This window comes from Cervus canadensis, chromosome 5 (assembly GCF_019320065.1).
Source record: "Cervus canadensis isolate Bull #8, Minnesota chromosome 5, ASM1932006v1, whole genome shotgun sequence".
NCBI classification, from domain to species: Eukaryota; Metazoa; Chordata; class Mammalia; order Artiodactyla; family Cervidae; genus Cervus; species Cervus canadensis.
Window position 1 is genome coordinate 94,993,017 of NC_057390.1, and position 22,710 is coordinate 95,015,726.

Consider the following 22,710-nt stretch of genomic DNA (forward strand, 5'->3'; position numbering starts at 1 on the left):
GAAAGGAAACAGCGCCCTCCTCCATTCACAACCCGTCCTGGTCCCAAAATTCCCCGCGTCCCGTCCAGCCCAAATCCCATCCCCTCGTCTTCAGCAGTGCACCCACTGGGTGTGGGTTCCGTGGCTGTTCCCTCGGTGGCCAGGAGGTGGTGAAAGAGACCTCGACGCTGGCCTTGGTGAGGGGTTGGCGCCACAGCGCGGCTCCAAGAAGGGGAGGGGGCTGAACTCTGCCCAGCGGCGGGCAGGCAGGTGTGTGGCAGGGCCAAAGCGGGCACACAGGCAGAAGCAGGTGGCGCTGCTGGGTCAGTGCAGCGTCAGGAGGACTCCAGGCGGTTCCTGCCACCCCTGTCTTTCACCACCTCCTGATATGACTCCAAACACTCCCCCACTCCCGGTACCAATCCCCGCCCCAACTAGGACAGAAACATCTGGCCCCTGCCCACCCAGATGCTTGCCCTCCAGGGACCAGATGGTGAAAACCTGGCCTGGGGAACGCAGAAGACGAATGCTTCTCCCTTGCACCACAGTCTGGATGCCCTTACCCTATCAGGGAGTTCCACAAGCAGCCTTTCCATTCAGTCGCTCAGTCATCTCCAACTCTGCGACCCCACGGACTGCAGAACACCAGGCTTCCCTGTCCATCACCAACTCTCTGAGCTTGCTCAAACTCATGTCCATCAAGTCGTTGATGGGCCATTTCATCCAACCATCTCATCCTCTGTTGTCCCCTTCTCCTCCCGCCTTCATTCTTTCCCAGCATCAGGGTCTTTTCCAACGAGTCAGTTCTTCACATCAGGTGGCCAAAGTATTGGAGCTTCAGCATCAGTCCATCCAGTGAATATTCAGGACTGATTTCCTTTAGGATGGACTGGTTGGACCTCCTTGCAGTTCAAGGGATGCTCAAGAATCTTCTCCAACACCACAGTTTAAAAGTATCAATTCTTTGGCGCTCAGCCTTCTTTATGATCCAACTGACTACAGGAAAAACCACAGCTTTGACTATACAAATCTTTGTCAGTAAAGCAATGTCTCTGCTTTTTAATATGCATCTAGGTTTGTCATAGCTTTTCTTCCAAGGAGCAAGCGTCTTTTAACTTCATGGCTGCAGTCACCATCTGCAGTGATTTTGAAGCCCAAGAAAATAAAATCTCTCACTGTTTCCATTGTTTTCCATCTATTTGTCATGAAATGATGGGACTGGATGCCATGATCTTAGTTTTTTTGAATGTTGAGTTTTAAGCCAGTTTTTTGACTCTCCTCCTTCACTTTCATCAAGAGGCTCTTTAGTTCCTCTTCACTTTCTGCCAGCAACGCTTAGCAAGTCCCTTATCCCAAAGCTGGAGAAGGAAATGGCAACCCACTCCAGTATCCTTGCCTGGAAAATTCTATGGACTGAGGAGTCTCGTGGGCTACAGTCCATGGGGTCGCAAAGAGTCGGACATGACTGAGTGACTTCACTTCACTTTCTGCCATAAGGGTGGTGTCATCTGCATATCGGAGTTATTGATATTTCTCCCGGCAATCTTTGGTTCCAGCTTGTGCTTCATCCAGCCCAGTGTTTCTCATGATGTACTCTGCATAGAAGTTAAATAAGCAGGGTGACAACATACAGCCTTCACGTACTCCCTTCCCAGTTTTGAACAGTTTTAACTGCTGCTTCTTGACCTGCATACAGATTTTCCAGGTGGCAGGTAAGGAGGTCTGACATTCCCATCTCCTGAAGAATTTTCCACAGTTTCTTGTGATTCACACAGTCAAAAGCTTTAGTGTAGTCAATGAAGCAGATGTTTTTCTGGAATTCTCTTGCTTTTTCTATGATCTAACGGATGTTGGCAATTTGACCACTGGTTCCTCTGCCTTTTCTAAATCCAACTTGAACATCTAAAAGTTCTTGGTTAATGTACTTTTGAAGCCTATCTTGGAGAATTTTGAGCATTACTTTGCTAGCATGTGGGATTGAATGCAATTGTGTGGTAGTTTGAGCATTCTTTGGCATTGCCTTTCTTTGGCATTGAAATGAAAACTGACCTTTTCCAGTCCTGTGGCCACTGCTGAGTCTTCCAAGTTTGCTGGCATGTTGAGTGCAGCACTTTCACAGCATCATCCTTTAGGACTTGAAACAGCTCAGCTGGAATTCCATTGCCTCCACTAGCCTTGTTTATGGTGATGCTTCCTAAGGCCCACTTGACTTCACATTCCAGGATGTCTGGCTCTAGGTGAGTGGTCACACCATCATGGTCATCTGGGTCATTAAGATCTTTCTTGTATAGTTCTTCTGTGTATTCTTGCTACCTCTTCTTCATATCTTCTGCTTCTGTTAGGTCCATACCATTTCTGTCCTTTATTGTGCCCATTTTGCATGAAATATTCCCTTGGTATCTCTCATTTTCTTAAAGAGATCTCTAGTCTTCCCCATTCTATTGTTTTCCTTTATTTCTTTGCATTGATCACTTAGGAAGGCTTTCTTATCTCTCCTTGCTATTCTTTGGAACTCTGCATTCAGATGGGTATATCTTTCCATTTCTCCTTTGTCTTTCGCGTCTCTTCTTTTCTCAGCTATTTGTAAAGTCTCCTCAGACAACCATTTTGCCTTTTTGCATTTCTTTTTCTTGGGCATGGTTTTGATCACAGTCTCCAGTACAGTGTTACAAACCGCCATCCACAGTTCTTCAGATCATCTGTCTATCAGATCTAATCCCTTGAATCTATTTGTCACTTCCACTGCATAATTGTAAGGGATTTGATTTAGGTCATACCTGAATGGTCTAGTGGTTTCCTTACTTTCTTCAATTTAGGTCTGAATTTTGCAATAAGGAGTTCATGATCTGAGCCACAGTCAGCTTCCAGTCTTGTTTTTGCTGACTGTATAAAGCTTCTCTATCTTCTACTGCAAAGAATATAATCAATCTGATTTCTGTATTGACCACCTGGTGATGTTCATGTGTAGAGTCATCTCTTGTGTTGTTGGAAGAAGGTCCTCTTCCAACAAGCAGCCTTTGGTTCCAGTCAAAGATGGAGACTGGGGGGGGCGGGTGGTGGTTCAGAGCAGATGCCTGTTTCAGGTGTGGGCTGATCTAGGTTGACAGAGGCCTGGTTCCCGGTTTGAGGTGTATGGCAGGGTCTCCCACCTCCCAGAATGGTTCACTTGGAAGAAGCCTAGCCCCTAAAGATGCCTCGCTCCCTCATCTTCTGTGACCCTACCCCTTCCATACCCCTTGGTCCAGGACCCCTGAAGACTAGCAACCAGGCACCTGGAAAGGTTTGCAGGGTGAGACCCGACAGCGGACACCAGCCACCTGGGATGCGCGTTTATTTGTGGGTCAGGGAAGGCCTCTCCTCACCCCTCACCCATGTCCACGGCTGGGCTTGGACACCCAGAGTGACCATTCACCTCTGGGTGCGACGTGATGCTGATGGCAGGAGGAGCTGGTACCCCTTGGGGCAGCCTCGTTTCAGGACCGTGTGCAGCACCACGCTGGGCAGGAAGGACTCCTAGAGCGAGAAGGAGGGCCACTTTCGGGGGCCTCCGGGAAGGAGACGGGGTTTCCTGGGCCCAGGGAGCTCTATACTGCAGCCCGAGGGGGCAGACACCACGGTCAGCCCCATTTTACAGATGCAGAAACTGACATTAAAGAGCCCCCACCTATAGCAGGGTAGGAGCTGGAATCTGACCCCCAGTGGTCCAGCCTGAAAGCCCGCCCCTTAGCCAAGCACATACAGAGGCTTTCCCCAGAGGCCAAGCCACCCCACTGGGCATCCTCCCAGCAGGCAGGGCGCTCCAGGTGGCTGGCCGCTGGCAGATGCTCACCAGCTTCTGGCTCCAGGAACAGGGCGATTTGCCCACCTGCTCCAGAAAGGTTTTGAGGTCCCCCCGCTGCCTCTGGGTGGTGGCCCTGGGGATTAAGGGCAGGCTGCTGTTCATGGAAGTGTCCTCAGAGAGGTGGCCTTTCGGCTCCAGGGTAGACCTGAGGGGGACAGGCGCCCATGAGCTGCGTGGACCCTGAGTCTCAGGTCCATGCGTAGCTGGCAGGACCCTCCAGGGCCCAGACTACCGCTGGACAGGGAGGTTTACAGGGGGAGGAGGCGCGTGAATCCCGTCCCCTTCCACAAAGCCTCACAGGGCAGGGAAGTCCCAGCTGAAGGGGCTGGCCACAGTCTCCTCCTTGGCCCTTGAGTACAGGGCTTTGGGCAAGCTCTCCAGCCATCTCCCGACACTCCCGAACACCCGATCTGATGCTGTTGACCGGGGCTTGGCTGTCCTGTTCTCGAAGATGCCCTGCCGGGCTGAAGAAGAAGGGGCATGGGTGAGATCTCTTCCCCGGGCGGGGCCACCTGTACCCCACCCTCCCCCCTCTTCCCTGTGACAGGCAGAGCCCTGTCTCCATGGCAACCCAAGGCTCCCCAGCGCCTTCTGGCTGCCTCCAGAGAAGGCTCTGGTTTTAAAACTATCCTGCATGACTGTTTCTGCCTTTCTTATCCAAGCTCTGCACCGCCCGCCCAATTCTCTCCCCACACACCTACTCCTTTTCCAGCCCAATACAGGCCCCTTTTCCCACCATGGGAAGCCCAGTGGCCCCACAAGGGAATAAAAGCAATGATGCTAAGAATCCCATAGGGTTGGAGTCTTTCCTGCCCAACAGCTGCCCCTCTGGCTGGTCAGGAAGCCTGAAATCCCCACCCTGGTGCCCCGAGGGGATGGCCATGGCCCCTGTGCCCAGCGGCTGCCAAGAAAGTGTCTCCTGTGCCAGCCAGCTACCATTCCCAAGAAACTTTCTCCAGGCCCCCCTCCCTTTCCTGGCACTCCCAGTGGCTGGGGTGGACTCTGACTTCTCAGCTGCTTGTCATCTGCTCTTGGGGCCTTGGCTTCCCCCATCAAACAAAACTGGGCAAAATTTCAGCTTCCCCCTCCAACTTCCTGCCATCCTGATGGCACTGGGTCGGGCTCCTCCTGAATCGGCCAAGGTCCTGGATTTTGAGGACTTTACCCCCAGCAAGGGCAGAAGGAGAAGGGGGTGACAGAGGATGAGGTGGTTGGAGGGCAGCATCGACTCAATGGACATGAATTTGAGCAAGCTCTGGGAGTTGGTGAAGGATAGGGAAGCCTGGCGTGCTGCAGTCCATGGGGTCGCAACGAGTCGGACACGACTAAGCGACTGAACGGTAACAATCCCGAGCAAGGCTTTGGAGCAGCTGTTCTCTGAAAGTGCACACAGTTGGTGCTTAATAAATAAATGAGGCTGTTGGATTGCTGGATCCTCAGAAGAGAAAGGGCTGGGCAGATGGGGAAAGGGGGTCTTGGGAAGGGTCATACTAGAGCGAGGGTGTGTATTCTTCCTGCTTGCCTCTTGTGACACCCACTTCAGAAAACATTGGAAACTGCCAGCACTGATACGACCACATCCATCACCCAAGAGCCGAGAGCAAAGTTCTCCCCGGGGAACCTGGGACTGATACTCGGTTCTGAGCTTCCTTGCTGGACCAGGCAGTGCCAGCCTCCCACAGAGATGTGATCTTCTAGAACTTTCTGGACACCTCCTCAGCCAGGCCCCTGAGGTCTGCCTTCACAGATCTGGGAAAAGCTTCGGGTGTCTCAGTTCCCACCTTCTCCAGCCCCTGGAGGCCAGATGCGGGGTCTGCAGGCTGTGGGTACGGGTTCCAAGGTGGGCAGAGGATACAGCATGTGGGAACCCTTGGTAGTGAGCAAGCCTTCCGTGATGGCCAGGCCTGGGCACACCCTGTTCTCTGGACCCAGCTGCTCCCTGGCACCATCTGCCTTGAGCCACCTCTGCTGGACCTCAGACCCTATACACGGTCCTTGAAGGTCACCCTAAGAGCCTCTGGAAAGGCCAGTTCAGGGGCCTCCTCTGTGGGGTCAGTGGCCGCTTGGCCTTTGCAGTACCAGGGCCCAGTCTCTGCTGGCCAGGTTGCAGGCTGGAACTTTCTGGAGTCCCGGGGCTCCCCCTCCTGTCTGCTCACCGGCACAGCTGCGTTCCCAGTAACGGAGCGCTGTGTCCCGCAGTGTCTCGTCAGCGAATCTCACTCGGAAAGGGCAGCATCGCCTGCGGCGCCCTGGGCCTTCCCCCGAGGAGCTGTGGGTGAGCACAGCCTTGAGCTTGGGGGCATGGGGAGCCTGGGGCCTGGTGAGAGAGACGAGAGGGGCTCAGCCTCCATGCCACCCCGGCAACACACACCTCCACCGGAGCTCTCTGTGGGATCCTGACCATCCTTCCTGAGCACTTCCTGCCCCCCAAAGCGATGGATCAAGCATGTAACCGGCATCAGCCCACCAAACTCACACAACCCTGTGAAACACGATTATTAGTCCCATTTTACCGATGAGGAAACTGAGGCACAGAGTTTTTTTGATTTTTTTCTTTTTTTGCAACTTGCCCAAGATCGCACAGCTGGTTAGGGGTGGGACTGGACTGTGAATCCTGGTTCCAGAGCGGGTACTCTTGTACATCAAGCAATTCAGCAGAGAGAAGAAGGATGTGAACTCAGGAGCTGGGCAGTCCCTGGGTTTTAATTCTAACTCTTGGAGCCTCAGTTTCTTTGTCTGTAAAATGGGATCATCGTGCCCACAGTACAGGGCTGGGAAGACGTGAAAGAGACTGAAAAGCACCCCCACCCCCACCCCCCATGGTCTGCAGGGCCAAGAGTAAACATCTCTGAGAACTGTTCCCATAGTCGTCAATTTCAACTATGAAACATCCCAGTCCTGTGACATGGGGCAGGCTACCAGCAGATCTCCCCTTTAAATGATGTACTGTGTATTGTGGGCAGGATAACAGCATCCTTATAAGGGTTTGCATGAGTGCATGCTAAGTCTCTTCAGTCGTGTCAGACTCCTTTGCAACCCTATGAACTATAGTCCGCCAGGCTCCTCTGTCCGTGGGAGTCTCCAGGCAGGAATGCTGGAGTGGGTTGCTGTGCCCTGTTCCAGGGGGTCTTCCTGAACCAGGGATCAAACTTGCATCTCTTTTATCTAACCTGCATTGATAGGCGGCTTCTTTACACTAACATCCCCTAGAAGTGCTCTAAGAGTTTGGTGAGTATTAGATAAAATGTGAGGCATCTAGTATGGAGCCTGGCCAGGGGCCTTGGCTCAGTAAAGGGGATCTGTGATTATTACATTTATTGTTATTCATTTCAGCCTCCAGAGCAAGGCTGCAGGACGGTGTGCTTGATTCATTGACGGCTCTGTTATTCAGAAATGCCATGTTCGATCTTAAGCACATGCCTATGGATATACTTGTTTCCATTTATCTGACTACATCTTTATGTCCATGTGGACACAGAGAGGACACTTTTCATGAGTCCCTTAAAGAGCCAGGCAGCCAGGAGATGACCAAGACGGTGTTGGCTACACGCATTGGGACCTAGTTACGCAACAGTGATGTGCATCTATAGGCGGTGTCTTCCTGGAGCACTGAGTCAAGAAAGGTTCTGAGGCTCAGTGGGGGGAGAATTGCTGTGGTCAATTAGTAATGTTTGCCATGGGCCCAGGATGAGAAGGAGTGGCACGTCTAGTGTGTGTACTGTCCCTGGTCTTTAAACTCAAGGACGATGCTCTTCACCTTCCGTCCAGGGTTAAGCAGGAGGAACTACTTCTGCATTATTTTCTCCCTCCCTTAGAGCTATTGCATCCAGGTCCAGCTAGGTTCCAGTGCCCAGGCTCTTCCGACTTCCATTCCTTATTCTGTTTCTCCCAATATTTGACACATGTGTTGTGCTCAGTCGCTCAGTAGCTCAGTCATGGCGGCTCTCTGTGACCCCATGGACGGTAGCCCACCAGGCTCCTCTGTCCATGGAACTTTCCAGGCAAGAATACTGGAGTGGGTTGCCCTTTCCTTCTCCATTGACTTCTTCCCTGGGTCTTCCCTGGTGGCTCAGAGGTTAAAGCGCCTGCCTGCAATGCAGGAGACCTGGGTTCAATCCCTGGGTCGGGAAGATCCCCTGGAGGAAGAAATGGCAATCCACTCCAGTATTCTTACCTGGAGAATCCCATGGACAGAGGAGTGTGGCGGGCTACAGTCCATGGGGTTGCAAAGAGTCAGACATGACTGAGCGACTTCACTTTCTCCATTGACATGTAGTAAAAGTGAATCAAAGTTAGAGGAAGAGATGGATGAATGAATGGCAGGGTAGGTGAAAGAATGGGTTGGTGGGTGGGTGGGTGGATGGACTGATGGATGAATTAGTGAAAAGGTCTTTTTTATTTGGCACACCACTCGGCTTGCAGGACCTTAGTTCCCCAACCAGGGGTAGAATCCAGGCCACAGAAGTGAAAGCATTGAGTCCTAACCACTGAACTGCCAAGGGAATTTCCAAAAAGGTCTTAATATAAGGTTTGGATCTTAGGAGGATAGGTAGATGTATGGATGCATGGGTGGATGAATGATTATGTAGATTGGTATGTAGACTGGCTTCATGATTAGATTAGTGATGGACAATATCCTGGATTTACAAGTGGATGGAAGGATTGGTAGATGATCAATCACTGAATTCATGGATAGGTGGATAGAATTGTGGGAGTTTGTGAATAGCTGGATGACTGGCTGGCTGGCTGGTGGAGAGATGGATTAATGAATCAACAGGAGACCTGATTCATGAGTGGATGGATTGATGGAGAGGTTCATGAATAGATTGTAAAAGACCTGGTTCACAGATGTATGCAATGGTGGATGGGTGAATAGGAGAATGAATATATGAATGGATTCATCAATGAATTATGAGTGTGTGGGTAAAAGATCTGATTAATGAATGGGTGGATGAATTCATAGATGTTGATGGATCATCCTTAAACAGGTTGGGAAAAGACCTGATTCATGGATGGACATATAGATGGATGAACAGGTGGACAGATGGATAAATTCTGAAAAGACAGAGGAAGGAAAGAAATGTTCTTTCTCCCCACCCCCCTACCCCCATCCTCCCACAACTCACTGATTGGCCTTGACCGTGGTGAACTGCGGGTAATCTCTACTCAAGGGCCCCAGGACAGGTGTCTGATGAAGTAAAATCTTCTTAAGGCTATTCTTGAGGTAGGATGACCGGCCCCTTGAAAACAAATAGGCCATACCTGCTATGAGTGACCAGGGTCCCCCATGGTCAGGGCATTGATGACAACCCTGTCCCCACGAAGAGGTCACTGATGCTTACCCAAGGTCTGGGAGGAAGGGGGAGCTGGAACACCAAGGAGGACTTCCGTTGAACTCTGACGTAGGATGCCTTTGATGTTGAGATGCTGAGGGTGCTGGGGTGGGTGGGGGGACAGAATGAAGTAGAAAGAGTTATGAGCCTTCGCTTGGGGACAGTCTTTATTAGGGTGTTCCTGGTTGCATGGCCTTGGGCCTGTTTATTCATCTGTACAATGGCAGACCCGCCCTCAAGCGGTGGTTGTCAGGATTCTGCCAGCCCTGCTTCACTAATGCAAGCATCCTTCTATGCCAGGTGCTGTGACCCCCACCCCGACCACCGCCACCCCGACCACCCCCACCATCGGAAATGACGCAGCCCCGCCTTGCCCCGCCCCCTGGGGGGCCGTGGGGGCCTCACTCGGTGGGAGGAGCCGTTCCGCAGACTCAGCCCTGGACTGTCGCAGGAACTGCCGGAACCGGCCCGGGAGAACTTCTCCTAGGAGGGAGCCCAAGGAATCGGAGGTCTCCTTGGCCGAGCCCCTGCGAGGGTCCTCGCGCTCTCCGAGCTCGGGGCATGCGGGCGCCGATTCGGGGGGCTCGCCGGCCAAGAGCAGGGGCGGCAGCAGCAGCGACCTCAGCCCTGTCCGGCTCCTTGCCGGCCGCTGGGCCACGGTGGGAAGGACCGGCAGGCGGGACCGGGAGCGCCTGAAGCCCAGCCCGGGATCGGAATACAAGGACTCACACGCGGGGGCCTGCCACCACTCGGCGCCGCTCTCCGAGGCCCTCAAGCCCCCGAAGACCCTCGTGCCCGAGGCTGCTCGGAGCTCGGGCGGCAGCAGCCTGGGCAGCCGCGGGTCTCTGCGCCGGCGATCGCCACCGCCGGGGAGCCCCTCGGGCGCCACCTGCTGGGCCCAGAAGCTGGGGCGACGCCGGGTCATGTCTGGCCCTGCGCTCAGCTCAGGGCATCCTCACGCCAGTGGGGGGCGGAGGGGGGGTGCCGTGGGAAGTGGACAGGAGGGCGTAGACCAGCCCCCCAGGCCATAGCGCCCAGAGCGCGGCAGTGTGGTTCGGGGGGTACCACCACTGGCCCGCCAGACAGTAAAAAGTGGCTTCAGGCTAGAGCGCCCCGATCCTCTGTTTCCTCACCTGAAGAAACGGTGACGGTAAGAGTACCCACCTTTTCAAGTTGCTGTGACGTTTAAATGAGCCAGCAGATGTAAATGGCTTAGAATAATGCCAGGCACATTGTACGTGCTTAACAAAGCCTAACTGCTATTATTATTTTAAAATTATTATTATTTAGAATGTAGTCTCAGCTCCATTACTTACTGGGGCTTCCCCGGTGGCTCAGACAGTCAAGAATCCCCCTGCAATGGGGGAGACCTCGGTTCCACCCCTGGGTTGGGAAGATCCCCTGGAGGAGGGAATGGCTACCCACTCCAGTATTCTTGCCTGGAGAAGTCCATGGACAGAGGAGTCTGGCGGGCTCTACAGTCCGTGGGGTCCATAAAGAGTTGGACAAGACTGAGCGCTTTCACTGCCATTACTTATTAGCTGTGCCCTTGCCGCAAGCCAGTTAATTGCTCTCAGTGCCCCCATCTATAGAATGGGGATAACCCAGGGCCTGCTCCTTTGTGAGAATGAAACCGCACCACGTGGAAAGCACTTCACACCTGGAGTGTTCAACTTCTTCTACTGTTACTAGCGCTCAGGTGGAAATTGGGAAAGCTGGAACCAGCTTAAAAGGGTGGTTTGCCCTGCAGTTGCCCATTCCTACTGGAGCCCCAGAGTCCCTTGAGTGGGAGCTTCTTGAAAATACAGACGCCTCAGATTCCGATTCACTGGGTCTGGGGTCAGGTCAAGACACTTATTTTTAACAAAATTCCCCTTTGGAGACAGGGCCCCAGACTCCCCCCACCCCACCCCACCCCCGCCCCCGCCCCAGCTTCTGACACTGAGATCTGAGCCTGCTTCCTCCCTACCACACCCCACTCCCCAGATTGCTGACAGCTCTGAACCGGCTTCCCAGGTGGCACCGTGGTAAAGAATCTGCCTGCCAAGCAGGAGACTCAGGTTCAATCCCTGGATCGGGAAGATCCCCTGGAGGAGGAAACGGCAACCCACTCCAGTATTCTTGCCAGGAGAATCCCATGGACAGAGGAGCCTGGCGGGCTGCAGTCCATGGGGTCGCAGAGAGTCAGACATGACTAAGCATGCACCCACGCACACATGCACTGACCAGCTGCTAGTGTCACACTCACCCTAGTACGGCCTTGGGGGTGGGGCCAGAGACGGCCCCCTGAGTTTAGAGCCCCCTAACAGGTGGGCTGGTCCTTGGGGGAGCCCATCTTCCCGGCCTGGTCCCTCTGCTGGCCCCTCCCTGCTGCCTCCATGCCTTTCCAGAGTGATTGTGACCCGCCTGGCACTCAGGGCCAAGTGGGCGCTGAGGCTGCCTGTGGGGGAGGGCAGAGGGCGGGGCTGTCATGCTCAGGATGTCAAAGCCACAGTCACAAACGGGCGTGGGGCTCCCCGCCAGGGCAGCCAGGCCCAAAGCAGGGATGAAGGGCTGGGGGGTTCAGTTACCCCCTCTGGACCTGGGAGGCTCAGGTGGGTCAGGTTTGGGCTGGGGTGGCTCTGGAGTTAGAACTTGGAAGTCTGGGCAGTAAGAATGCGGTGGGCCTGGAAGCTGCGAGAGCCAGCTTTGAGCCTGCGCTCTGCTTCTGCACGCTGTGTGATGCAGGTTAAGTCTCTCCTTTCTCAGGGCTCCATGATAATATGGACAGTTGGGCTCCATCTGTGACTCTCGGTTGGGAGGGGGCAGGGAGGAAGCTTGTACTAAAACTTGAGTGAGGAACAAGGGTAGTTTGGGCAGTGATTTCACTGGCCTGGTAGGATTTTACAATTTGAAAATGGAAAAAAAGATGACTTTGAATTCACATTACAAGATGTCTGCCTGGAGGAGGCATCCCAGATAATGTAATGGATTTCTTTTCTTTTTTTTTTTTTTTTAAATTAGTTATTTGGCTGTGTTAGGTCTTGGTTGTGGCATGCAGACTCTCCATTGCCTCAAGCGAGGTATCTCGTTGTGATGTACGATCTTTTGTTGTGACTTGTTGTGACATATGGACCCTCCAGCTGGGGCACGAAGACTCATTTTTCTCCTCAGCATGTGGGATCTTAGTTCCCCCACCAGGGATTGAACTCATGTCCCCTGCACTGCCAAGCAGATTCCTAACCCCTGGGCCACCAGGGAAATCCCAATGTAATGTATTTCTGCAAAGACTCCTCAACCAGGGATGGAAGAGCATCCTTCCTTGGGAAGTTAGAATATTGAGTGGGGAGGATAAGAAATTTTTTCTATTTATTCTAAGGGTGTGTAAATTTTTAGAAAATGAATGAGGAACACCAGACTACCTAGATGATTTCTAAGGAACCATCCGGCCCATACATGCTGCGGACATTTATTGAGTATCTACCATGTGCAAGCCTTGGGAATTCAGTGACTCGAGAGACTTTGGAGGTCAGCGGCCCAGCCAGACCTGGAAAAGTCTTGGAGTCCAGATGCAGGGAAGGGACTTTGTCTTCCATGGACAGAAAAAAAAAATAAAGGTAGAGGTGAATTTTTAGGCACCCCTAAAAGATCTAGACTCAGAGCCACACCCACAAAGATTATAGAAATTTCCTGATTGAGGCTGCCCAAGATTTATCCTCTTGCCGTAGAGGTGTGGAAAATGAAGCTTGGGAGAGGGGCCCCAGGCCAGGGAACCAAGTCTTAACTGGAGTGCCCTAGGGAGTCATGTATGGATGTGAGAGCTGGACTATAAAGAAAGTTGAGTGCTGAAGAATTGATGCTTTTGAATTGTGGTGTTGGAGAAGACTCTTGAGAGTCCCTTGGACTGCAAGGAGATCCAACCAGTCCATCTTAAAGGAAATCAGTCCTGAATATTCATTGGAAGGACTGATGCTGAAGCTGAAACTCCAATACTCTGGCCACCTGATGTGAACAGCTGACTCATTGGAAAAGACCTTGATGCTGGGAAAGATTGAAGGCAGGAGGAGAAGGGGGCAACAGAGGATGAGGTGGTTGGATGGCATCACTGACTCAATGGACATGAGTTTGAGTAAACTCTGGGAGTTGGTGATGGACAGGGAGGCCTGGCATGCTGCAGTCCATGGGGTGGCAAAGAGTCGGACATGACTGAGTGACTGAACTGAACTGAACTGAAGGGAGGATGCTACATAATATGAACAGAACTGGGGACTCAATAGCAGGTCAGGGGACTTCCCTGGTGGTCCAGTGGCTAAGACTCTGTACTCCCAATGCAGGGGGCCCAGTTTCAATCCCTGGTCAGGGAACTAGACCCCAAATGCAACAACTAAGAGCCCACATGCTGCAACTAAGACCCAGCTCAGCCAAATAAATAAATATAAAAAAAAAAAAAGCAGGTGGGGCTTTTCAGGGCACCCACTTCCCCACCATAGCTTTCACTTCATTAGAGCAAACACACTTTAAGAACCTCCTGTGTGCAATGTCCAGGAGGCACTGTAAATCTAAGCCAGGATGTCAGTTTAGGAAAAAAGAATTTATGATAAATATTGTGAATATTATGCTATACATGAATATTGTGACGAATATTATGAATCAGTTTCTATTTACTGACAGCCGGCTCCAAACACAGGGCTGAAGGCTCAACTCACAATATCCCACAGATTAACCCTCCAAGCATTGAAAGATGACTAATTATTCTGTGCATCTGGCGGAAGTAGACTGAGGCTTGGAGAGGTTCACAAGGCCTTCTACCTGCAAATTCACAGGTTCATCTCGGCTGCTTCAGGGACCAATTCAGAATTTGTGTATGGGAGGAACCTGGGAGAGGGCAACCTTTCGAAATGGAAACTTCATGGACTTGTTCTGCTTATTTGGAGTGGCAACCCCTTGGCACTGTCAAGGGTATTTTTTTTCTTTACCTATTTATTTTTTTGGATCTGTATATTTTAAGGATGTTAATTGTTATGGGTAGAGTTAAGGCTTGAATAAGTCTCTCTCCCCCCCCCCCCCCTTTTTTGTAACCCAGGGGAAGACCCACAAAAGGCTCTTTTTAAGCCGTCTCCAAATGAGCTGGTGCACAAGCCGGAGGCGGAATAAGCTCTGCCCTGCGGCTCTGTAAAGGCAGGGAAGTTCTCGAGTTAGGGCAGGAGCCCACGGGGGCAGGGGGGCGGGGACAAGTCGCGCGCGGGCGGAGCCCGGAGCGGTCCCGCCCCCAGAAGCCCGGAAGTGACGTGAGCGGACAAAGGGGGCGCGCGCCGCGAGGTGTCGCTTCTAGCCAAGGTTGGACGGAGCAGGTCGTAGTCAGGTGGGGGTCTTCGCTGTCGCCGCCGCCGCCGCCGCCGCCCTCTTTTCCGCTTCCCCGTCCTCTTCTCCCGCGTCCCAGGAGCCCCCACCCGCGGTGAGTAGCGCGAGGCGGAGCGGGGTGGGGGGCAGAGACAGCGGCCGCCGGGAGAGGGGAGGCCCCGGACCCCAACCGCCTCGGTGCCGTGAGGCCTCCCCGGCTCCTCACGTGACCCGAGCGCAAGCGGGCTAGGCTCCACGTGCGCGCTCGCGGAATGTCCGCCGGCCGGCCCTGGGCCCCCGGGGTCCCGGGCTGGAGGAAGGCTGAGACCCCGCAAGCCTGATCAGGGCACGGCCCCCACGCCAAACCCCGCCGCCGCCAGTTCCTTTCCCTGTCTGAGCCTCAGTTTCCCCTGTGACAGACGGGTAAGGCGCGCACCCGCAAAGGAGGGTGGGTGTGAGGATTCAGGAAGAGAGCTCGGATCACAGTCGGGCACAGGGTATCCTGCTCGTTACACAGGCGTCGCTCTCATATTTCACTTTGGACCCGACCCCAGTGACGGCTCAACAGAGGTGCTATTTCTAAAGACAGCCCGCCGGCCCCCTGAGCCCTTGGAGCCAAGGTCAGCCTGTTGGCAGAGAGGCTGCCATAAATCTGAAGGCCCAGGCCCTGCTGCCCAGTCAACTGCGACTCTCTTTGGATCTTGGTGTGTCTGTGCGACAAGGGTTAGAAACGGCTGGTGTCAGAGGCCCTGCCGGTGGGGCTGGGCTGTACTGCACGTGGTCTGGATGTATAGAGTCTGCTCAGTGAGATGGCCTGAGCCCCTGGGAGAAAGGGGACCTTGAGCGGGGTCAGAAGCCTGGATTCTCTCCTTGTTCTGCTTCTGGGACCTGTGTTTCCTGTGTGTGTGCATCGCTTCATTTTAGTGAATGGTTTTTCTCTCTCTGTGTACCAGGGACCGTGGGAGGGTTGGAAGTAAATACATGTGACATGCTTTGGTGGCGACCAGAAACCCTGGAGTCCCCAAAACCTCGGGGGTTTCTGTGCCTACGTGGCCGGAGGCTTGCTCCCCTCTGCTGCCATTGGCAGAGCCATTTGAGCGACTGGATTGACCACACTGCAGTAGCAGTAGTGATCCCTTAGGTGTGACCAGCACACCACGGTTTATAGGGCCTTTCAGCACAGTTTCTCATTAGATCTTCACACTTAGCAGAGAGAATTGATGAGCGTCTCATTGGACAGAGGTTTTTTGTGGGTTTTTTTTTTTGTTTTTTTTTTTTCAGATTAACATGTGCCCAGCAGTGTCTGGACCACTTTTCACTTTTATATCCACATTTAATCATCACAGCCCTCCTGTAAAGTCAATAGTGTTCCTGTTTTATAGATAGAGACACCTTCTTAACTGAGGTTGTGTCTTATCTGAGCTTACACAGCCAGGGAGAGGCAGAGCCAGCATTCAGACCTGGTTCATTCATCATCAGGAGTTTAATCCCCTCCCCTCTTTTTTGCATCTTCCTTGTTCCCTTCCTTATGACATGATTCCTTTACGTGTCAAGGTCCACTGAATAATCTCATTTACAAGAATTTCACTTACAGGCGATGACAGTTTAGACACCATTCTCTGTCGCAGATCCTGGAAGAAGAGTAGTTGCTGGGACGGCTGCCCAGGGTCACCCTAAACACCTTGGGGTGGGGGGATGACCATGAAGGATGCCCAGACACATTGCACTCTGAGAAGCAGAAGTTCCCTAATGAGCAAAGGGTTTCTTTTCTCCTCCGAGCTCGTTTAGAGCACTCACAAAGCCAGACTGTGCCCAGGCCCCTTCCCATCCCTGCAACCATGTGGCTCCTTCCTGTGATCTGGACTGAGTGTAGGAGGACTTGCAGTTTGATCGATAACCCTGCTGTCCCCTCTGACTCCTAGGGACCTCCTGCCCACCCCATCTGGATGCCAGGAGGTCCAGGGTGGACAGGGCCCAGGAGTCCTGTTTACTAATGAATCCAAGCCGTTAGAACAAATGTCAGCGTCACCCTTGCCATTTCCCAGCCTGGCTGTGCCTCCCTGGCTTATTCCCAGCCTCTGCCTGTAAGTGGAATTCTCGTCAGTGAGATTATTCAGGGGACCTTGGCATTTAAAGGAATTGTGTTGTATGGCTTTTGGTAAAGCAAAAAATTATACTGTCAGTAAAGGGCTTCAGTGTTATAGATTGGAATGGTTACATCTTTGTTTGTAGGATTTTCTGAAGAAGTACAGAATGGCTGTAGCCGCACAAAGGTCCTTCTTTGGTTCCTTCAGCAACCAGTTAGTACACCGCCACTGTGTATCAGGTCTGAGGCTAATGGTGTGTCAGGCAGTGTCCCTGCGCCCAGGAGCCGTGTCTGCTGGGGGGGAAAGGCAGACAACAGGCAGAGGGAGAGAGTACAGCTCCGGGGCGTCTGGCCCACAATTATTCCGTTCCTTTGATCGACAGAGAATTTTGTTGACCACCTGTGAGCTATGTGGAATGCAAGAGAAACACAGGGATGCATCTCAGGGTGTCGCCACTGCTTTCTCAGGCAGTTTGCAGTCCAGTGGGGAGAGGGACACAAACACAGAACCAGAAGTTTGTCCGAGGGGGGGCATTGCTGTGTGGTGTGGAAGAGCTGGCTTAGGCACTCTCCTTCCAGGGTGGTGGCTGGGGGCGGGTGGGACGCTGTGACAGGGTTGCCGTGGCCCCTGTTGGCCAGGGCCAGGGAGTCCACTCGGCCTTGCCGACCCTGCCCACGTAAGCCGCCCCCAAGCCCAGTCAGGTTACACGGTGACATTCGAGCTGGTGGCCCCCTCTCCTGTTAGCTGTCAGGGAGCCACACGGATGGCCACTCTGCCGCAGCTCGCACGCTTGGGGACTGGCAGGCCTCTGTGTCTTTGCTGTGCGTGTCCCTACAGGCTGGAGGGACAAGAGTCCATCCTCACAAGCAGCATGCCGCGTCCTCCTCCTGATTGGGCAGTAGTCGCTTCAGGGGTTGGGACACGGGTGTGGGACACCGCCCTGATTGGGGTGGGGGGCAGTATTTGGAACCCAGGCCCCCCCAGCCTGTTACCCCAGAGGGCTCTTGGGTTGGTGCAGTAACTGGAGCCATCGTCACTGGAGTCCCAAGCCCCGCAGCTGCCTGGGGAGATTGGTCCTAGAGTTGATTCAGGAGTCCGCAGAAGGACTGGAGCAGGGGTCTCTGGGGGCGCAGTGGAAGGGGCCTCCGAGGGTGGAAACCTTAGCCGACCCGGGTCGGACACGTGGATCTGTCGGCCCTCATCTGTTCCTCGGAAGGCCAGTGTGTGATCTGGCCCCTGAGAAAGCTGGGATCCGTGGAGGAGGCGGCCCCCTGCCCAGCAGCTCTCACCCGCCAGGCCGGCCTCTCCCTGGTGACCCCACTCACCGGTGGGGTCTCCAGAAAGGACTGTGTCTCTGAGTTGTTTGGGCAGGGCACGCCTGCTGCTTCTGGAAGGTTCCTTCTGGGACAAGTTCAGAATACAGGTGTGGGTTGGAGGCTGGCGACAGACACAGGAGTGAAAATCTTCAGCACGCCTCATTTTTGTTTCCCTTCTCTCCTCCTGGTCTCCAGGCTGCGTCCTGAAGGCCCATGCTGTCCTCGGGCACTTTCCCATTATTTCTCTTGAAGCATTCCTCGGTCTTCGGGGGTTCTCAGCTCTTTGCAGGACTGTACCGACGGGGCGGGGGTGGGCTTAACTACAGCCCCGTGGAGTTCTGTAAAGGGAGCGGAGTGAAGCCCCCCGGAGCACAGACGTGTGAGGGGCGTCGCCTCTGCACCCAGTGACCCCTGTGGGCTCGGTGCTGGGACGCGGTGGTGAAAAGGCCCTGCCTGGAGGCCAGGCAGTCAGTAAACAGCTCATTTCTGAAGAAACACACACACTCTGAAGGCAGCAGCCGTGGGCAGTGGATAAGGGTGCACCTCGGGCAGGTCAGGGCAGGCCTCTGGGAGGAGCTGACACTCAGGCTGACACGCAGTGATGGAAATGAGCTGCCCATGTGGGGAGGCCTAGGGCGTGGCAGGTGCGCGGGCCTCCCGACCTCGGGCAGGATGCTCGCGTGTGCGTCCGCCCCTCCTCTGCACGGGGCTCCTGAGGACCCTGACCTGGCCCTGCCTTCCCACGCTGGGTCCCTGCCCACCCTCACCCTTCAGAAACTCGGCTGATCGCTTCCCCGTTAGTGACACGCGGCAGCCAGCCGGGCCAGCCCTCTGTGCGGCATGCATGCCACGCCGTCTCCGCTCTGTCCCTGTCCCCATCTGGAGTGTTCCTTGTCCTCAGGGTTTGCCTTCTCTCAGCCGCTGCCCCATCTGCCATTCGGAAGGGACTCCTCCATGCCTCGAGTTCCCGTAACACTTTCTGTCTCAGCGAGAGGCCTCGTTTCTGCCTGGTGTTTGCATTGGTTCCATTCGGGGATCGGGCTTTATCTGGACCAGCCCTATGCAAGAGAGCATCTGTAGACCAGTGTTGTCCTGGGGAGAGGGGTGCCCCTCCCTGCCCCGCGTGGCGCACCAGCCGGCAGGTGTGGGGTGCGGTGGGCCTCCGTCCTGCTGCGGGGGCCTGGCCGGCCGCCGGTCCTCTCACCCCGGAGTCCACTCAGCTGCCAACACCGCCTTCCGGATCTCACGTCTCAGGCCACTTCCTGCTTAACCCAGGGTAGTGGCAGCTTGCTGCCCTTCGGGGTGAAGGCTGAGTTGGTAACCGTTACCTAGAGGGCCCCGGGTTTCCCCTGGAAGAGCCCCTTGCCCTCACATCTTCCAGTCACTGCGCGAACGCGTCCTCCCTGCTGTCGGCTGCTGTGTCACCGCCCCTGGTGCCCGTCGTCTGCCCGCCCCGTGCCTCTCTGTGGCCTCACACACGCACGATGGTGTGTGTCTGCTGCCTGTCTCCGCGTTCACAGCACTGCACCCCACAGTGAGCCTGTCCACGTGCTCGTGACTGAAGCTGGGAGGCGGGGTCCTCGGGGTCCCAGAGAGGAGGCTTCAGTTCCGCGCTTTGCTCTCCTTTAAGTGTAGGTCAGGATCCTGTCTACCCTGGGGTCAGAAGCCGCCCGGTCTGGTGTCCTGTCGGGAGAGGAAGGATGGAGAAGCCGGGACGCCGGGTCTCCTGCTCTGACATGAAGATGGCTTTGCGAAACGACTCGAATGCAAGAGTCAGGAGGCACTGCCCTCCGAGGGGTAGGAGTGGGCGGGGGTTGGGGGTGCCCCTTGGCATCAGACAGGATCGCGTGACCAGCAGCAGCCGTGCCAGGAGACTGGGGCCCGAAACCTGACTGCCTCACCCACTTCCCTTTCCTTCTCAGGAGCCGCTGCCGCTGAGTTTGGTGCCTGAGCAGAGACGTGCTGCTGAGAGCATGACGAGCGAGGTGATCGAGGACGAGAAGCAGTTCTACTCCAAGGCCAAGACGTACTGGAAGGAGGTCCCGGCCACCGTGGACGGCATGCTCGGGGGGTATGGCCACATCTCCAGCATCGACATCAACAGCTCCCGGAAGTTCCTGCAGAGGTTTCTGAGGGTAGGCAGGTCCGGTGTGCTCTCCAGGAGGAGAGCTCATGTCCACCGCCCAGGCCTTGATGAGCGGGTGGGGCGGGCCAGCTCACAGGCTTTGCCGCAAGGTCCCCCGCCAGGAGCCGGCTGTCATGCTGGGGCCTCCTGGTGCCGGCACAGAGCAGCCTTCTTGCAGACTGTTCTGTTTTTCCAGAGGTGGAAACCTTTGCCCTCCTGCCATGTTTGCAAAAATCTGGGCTGTGGGTGTTGGCTGGTCTGCTGAACACAGGCTCCCAGTTTCTCGTTCTGCTGCCTCCTCTGTGGCAGCCTGGCGGGGCTGTGACCGGAGCCTCCCCAGGCCCGCCTCCCTGCCTCTCCCTCAGCACGCATCGAGGCTGCTGTTGCCCCTCACTCTGCCCGCGTGCCAGCCTCCCAGGTGCGTTCACTGAGTGCCCTCTTCTTTCAGCGCTTCTCTCCACGGTCCTTCTGACGGGAGTCTCGGGAGAGAGAGGAGATGAGTGTATCTGTTCGGGTTAATGCCTTTAAGCGGAGGTTGGCTTTCATTTCAGGAACACGTGGCCCAGATAAAGGCTGTGTTGTGCTCACACCAGCCGCCAGCCTGTGCTGATCTGAGTAGTTCCGGGGGCTCTCAGGGAAAGGCCCTTTGCAGAGACAGTGTCCCTCTGGTTTTCTAACCCTTCTCTTTAGTCTGTCTTCTCTGCTGCTTCAGGAAGGCCCAAACAAGACAGGGACCTCGTACGCCCTGGACTGCGGAGCCGGCATTGGGAGGATCACCAAGCGGCTGCTCTTGCCTCTCTTCGGAGTGGTGGACATGGTGGACGTGACGGAGGACTTCCTGGTCAAGGCCAAGACCTACCTGGGCGAGGAGGGCAAGCGAGTGAGGAACTTCTTTTGCTGCGGCCTCCAGGACTTCAGCCCCGAGCCACAGTCGTACGATGTGATCTGGATCCAGTGGGTGATAGGTGAGCCTCCTGCGCCTCTCTGCGCCTTCCTGCCTGTCTCTGCTCCTGCAGGTGGGGGGCCAGCAGGGGCTTCTCAAATCCTCCCTCCCTAGGGCTCCACCTCGAAGGTTCATTTGTTTCCACATTTTGTCTCAACTCCGTATCTGCTGCAACCCATTTGGGGGCAGTTTTTTGTTGAAAAAAAATTTTTAATTTTCAAGTTTTAACGGCATTCAAAGAATGTGGAATTAGTTTTGTTAAGGAAGGGGTTTTTAGGAAAAGTGGAAGCCTCGCGCCCCCCGTGCTGTTTGTGGGGAGCGAGCCCTGCCCTGCCGTCCTGTCTGGCCCCCGCTTAGCCTGACGGCACACTCGGGGTGCTCTTCTCGGGCTGCTCATCTGGCAGCAGGCCTCCCCACTGCAGGCTGGGTGGCCCCGGCCTGCCGGGAGCCCACGGGGTCCAGCCCTGAGTTCTGTTCGGGGTTGTAATGTAGGCGAGGAGCTTGGCTGGGTGCACGCCCCTGGCCCAGGCTAGGAGGGTTGGGTGGAGGGCAGGTGTGGGGCAGGTGGCTTCTGAGCCCATTTCCGCTCCAAGTGGGGTTTGGTGAACCCCTCCGGGCTGTTGAGCGCCAGCGCGCCCTGTGTGTTCAGCACAGTCAGCGCTCAGGAAGGCAGTAGCGGTGCCGAAGGCCACGCGGGGGCCTGGCGGGCCCGGCTCTCCCCAGTGACGGCCTCTGCCTCCCCCAGGCCACCTGACCGATCAGCACCTGGCCGAGTTCCTGCGGCGCTGCAAGCGGGGCCTGCGTCCCAACGGCATCATCGTCATCAAGGACAACATGGCCCAGGAGGGTGTCATCCTGGACGACGTGGACAGCAGTGTGTGCCGCGACCTGGATGTGGTGCACAGCATCGTCCGCAGCGCGGGCCTCAGCCTCCTGGCGCAGGAGCGGCAGGAGAACCTCCCGGACGAGATCTACCACGTCTACAGCCTCGCCCTGAGATGAGCGGGCCGGCGCAACCAGGGACCAGTGTGGGACCGGGGGACTGGCGGCCGGGCAGGGCCCAGAAGCGCCACGTCGGTGGTTCGGGAGTGTTGAGCGGGGCCACTAAATACAGCTGTCTGCCGTCCACTGCCAAACAGGCTCTTTTTCAGAGAGGCGCAAGGGAACTCGATCCCGAGCGGTGCTGCTGGATGGGGCGGTGAGGCTGGAGGTGGGGACTGGGCCCTGCAGCCCTGCGGACCCCTGGGCCCTTGTGCTCCCATGAGAAGCGAGAGTGAGTCCCTCACCGCCAGGACACCAGCTGGCCTTCCAGCCACAGGCCTGGCTGCCTCAGGAGGAAGAGAATGACCCTTAATGCAGCTGCTGAGGACTGGGCCTCAGGGTAGGAGGGGAGCTGGGCCTGTGGGGCCTGCAGGTCTGGACCTCCTGGCTGCCAAAGCCCATGCGGCACCTGCTGAATCATGGGGCTGGGGGCAAGTCCACGTTCCTGGTGCTGTTGGGAGATGGGGGATGTCCACATTTCTGGTGCTGGTGGTGATGGGCCCTGGCATCCTAACGTGACGGTCACCGCAGCCTGTGGCAAGGGGAGAGGCCGGAGCGTCACTCCTGGCTATGCCTTGTGGCTCCTCCTCGGGGGGTGTTTTCAAAAATAAAGGGGTGAAGCCTCTCCCGGAAAGGCCCTGGCCTGTCTGGATGGTGCTCGTCTTTACTGGGACAGCTGTGTCGTGGGCCTGCCACCCCTCCCTCCTGACTGCCGTGGGATCCTTC

The 22,710-nt window shown here is 55.3% G+C and overlaps 2 protein-coding genes and 1 non-coding gene across 7 annotated transcripts; 2 read left to right on the forward strand and 1 right to left on the reverse strand.

Annotated features, from left to right (window-relative positions):
* Positions 1 to 3,293: 3,293 nt before the first annotated feature.
* On the reverse strand, positions 3,294 to 10,078 carry C5H9orf50 (chromosome 5 C9orf50 homolog). Its single transcript, XM_043470381.1, has 7 exons — positions 9,559 to 10,078; positions 9,163 to 9,256; positions 8,947 to 9,060; positions 5,977 to 6,137; positions 4,119 to 4,284; positions 3,809 to 3,965; positions 3,294 to 3,492 (listed from the first exon to the last, which is right to left on the reverse strand). Exons 1-7 carry the CDS (start codon positions 10,076 to 10,078, stop codon positions 3,388 to 3,390), a joined length of 1,317 nt encoding a protein of 438 aa, XP_043326316.1. The 3' UTR covers positions 3,294 to 3,387.
* NTMT1 (N-terminal Xaa-Pro-Lys N-methyltransferase 1) lies at positions 10,029 to 22,622 on the forward strand. Of its 5 annotated transcripts, none has more exons than XM_043469812.1 (5): positions 10,029 to 10,303; positions 19,511 to 19,672; positions 19,798 to 20,010; positions 20,713 to 20,965; positions 21,689 to 22,622. In XM_043469812.1, exons 2-5 carry the CDS (start codon positions 19,640 to 19,642, stop codon positions 21,943 to 21,945), a joined length of 756 nt encoding a protein of 251 aa, XP_043325747.1. In that variant the 5' UTR covers positions 10,029 to 10,303; positions 19,511 to 19,639; the 3' UTR covers positions 21,946 to 22,622. The 5 variants fall into 5 exon arrangements, with proteins under 5 accessions (XP_043325747.1, XP_043325748.1, XP_043325746.1 ...); XM_043469811.1 differs by lacking the exon at positions 10,029 to 10,303 and adding an exon at positions 14,410 to 14,587 and having other exon boundaries at positions 19,506 to 19,672; XM_043469810.1 differs by lacking the exon at positions 10,029 to 10,303 and adding an exon at positions 14,410 to 14,587.
* Positions 13,424 to 13,496, forward strand: TRNAG-CCC. Its single transcript has one exon. It is a non-coding gene; the product is annotated as a tRNA-Gly (tRNA).
* Positions 22,623 to 22,710: the final 88 nt, after the last annotated feature.

What these genes read in the sequence shown, in the direction of transcription:
- C5H9orf50 (XM_043470381.1), bottom strand. Translation starts at nt 10,078, where the DNA reads ATGACCCGGCGTCGCCCCAGCTTCTGGGCCCAGCAGGTGGCGCCCGAG. An exon ending in GGAACGGCTCCTCCCACCGA is followed by an intron (nt 9,257 to 9,558) that starts GTGAGGCCCCCA and finishes CACCCACCCCAG; the next exon opens with CACCCTCAGCATCTCAACAT. An exon ending in CCCTTCCTCCCAGACCTTGG is followed by an intron (nt 9,061 to 9,162) that starts GTAAGCATCAGT and finishes TTTGTTTTCAAG; the next exon opens with GGGCCGGTCATCCTACCTCA.
- NTMT1 (XM_043469812.1), top strand. Translation starts at nt 19,640, where the DNA reads ATGCAAGAGTCAGGAGGCACTGCCCTCCGAGGG. An exon ending in GAGGCACTGCCCTCCGAGGG is followed by an intron (nt 19,673 to 19,797) that starts GTAGGAGTGGGC and finishes TTTCCTTCTCAG; the next exon opens with GAGCCGCTGCCGCTGAGTTT. An exon ending in CTGGATCCAGTGGGTGATAG is followed by an intron (nt 20,966 to 21,688) that starts GTGAGCCTCCTG and finishes TGCCTCCCCCAG; the next exon opens with GCCACCTGACCGATCAGCAC.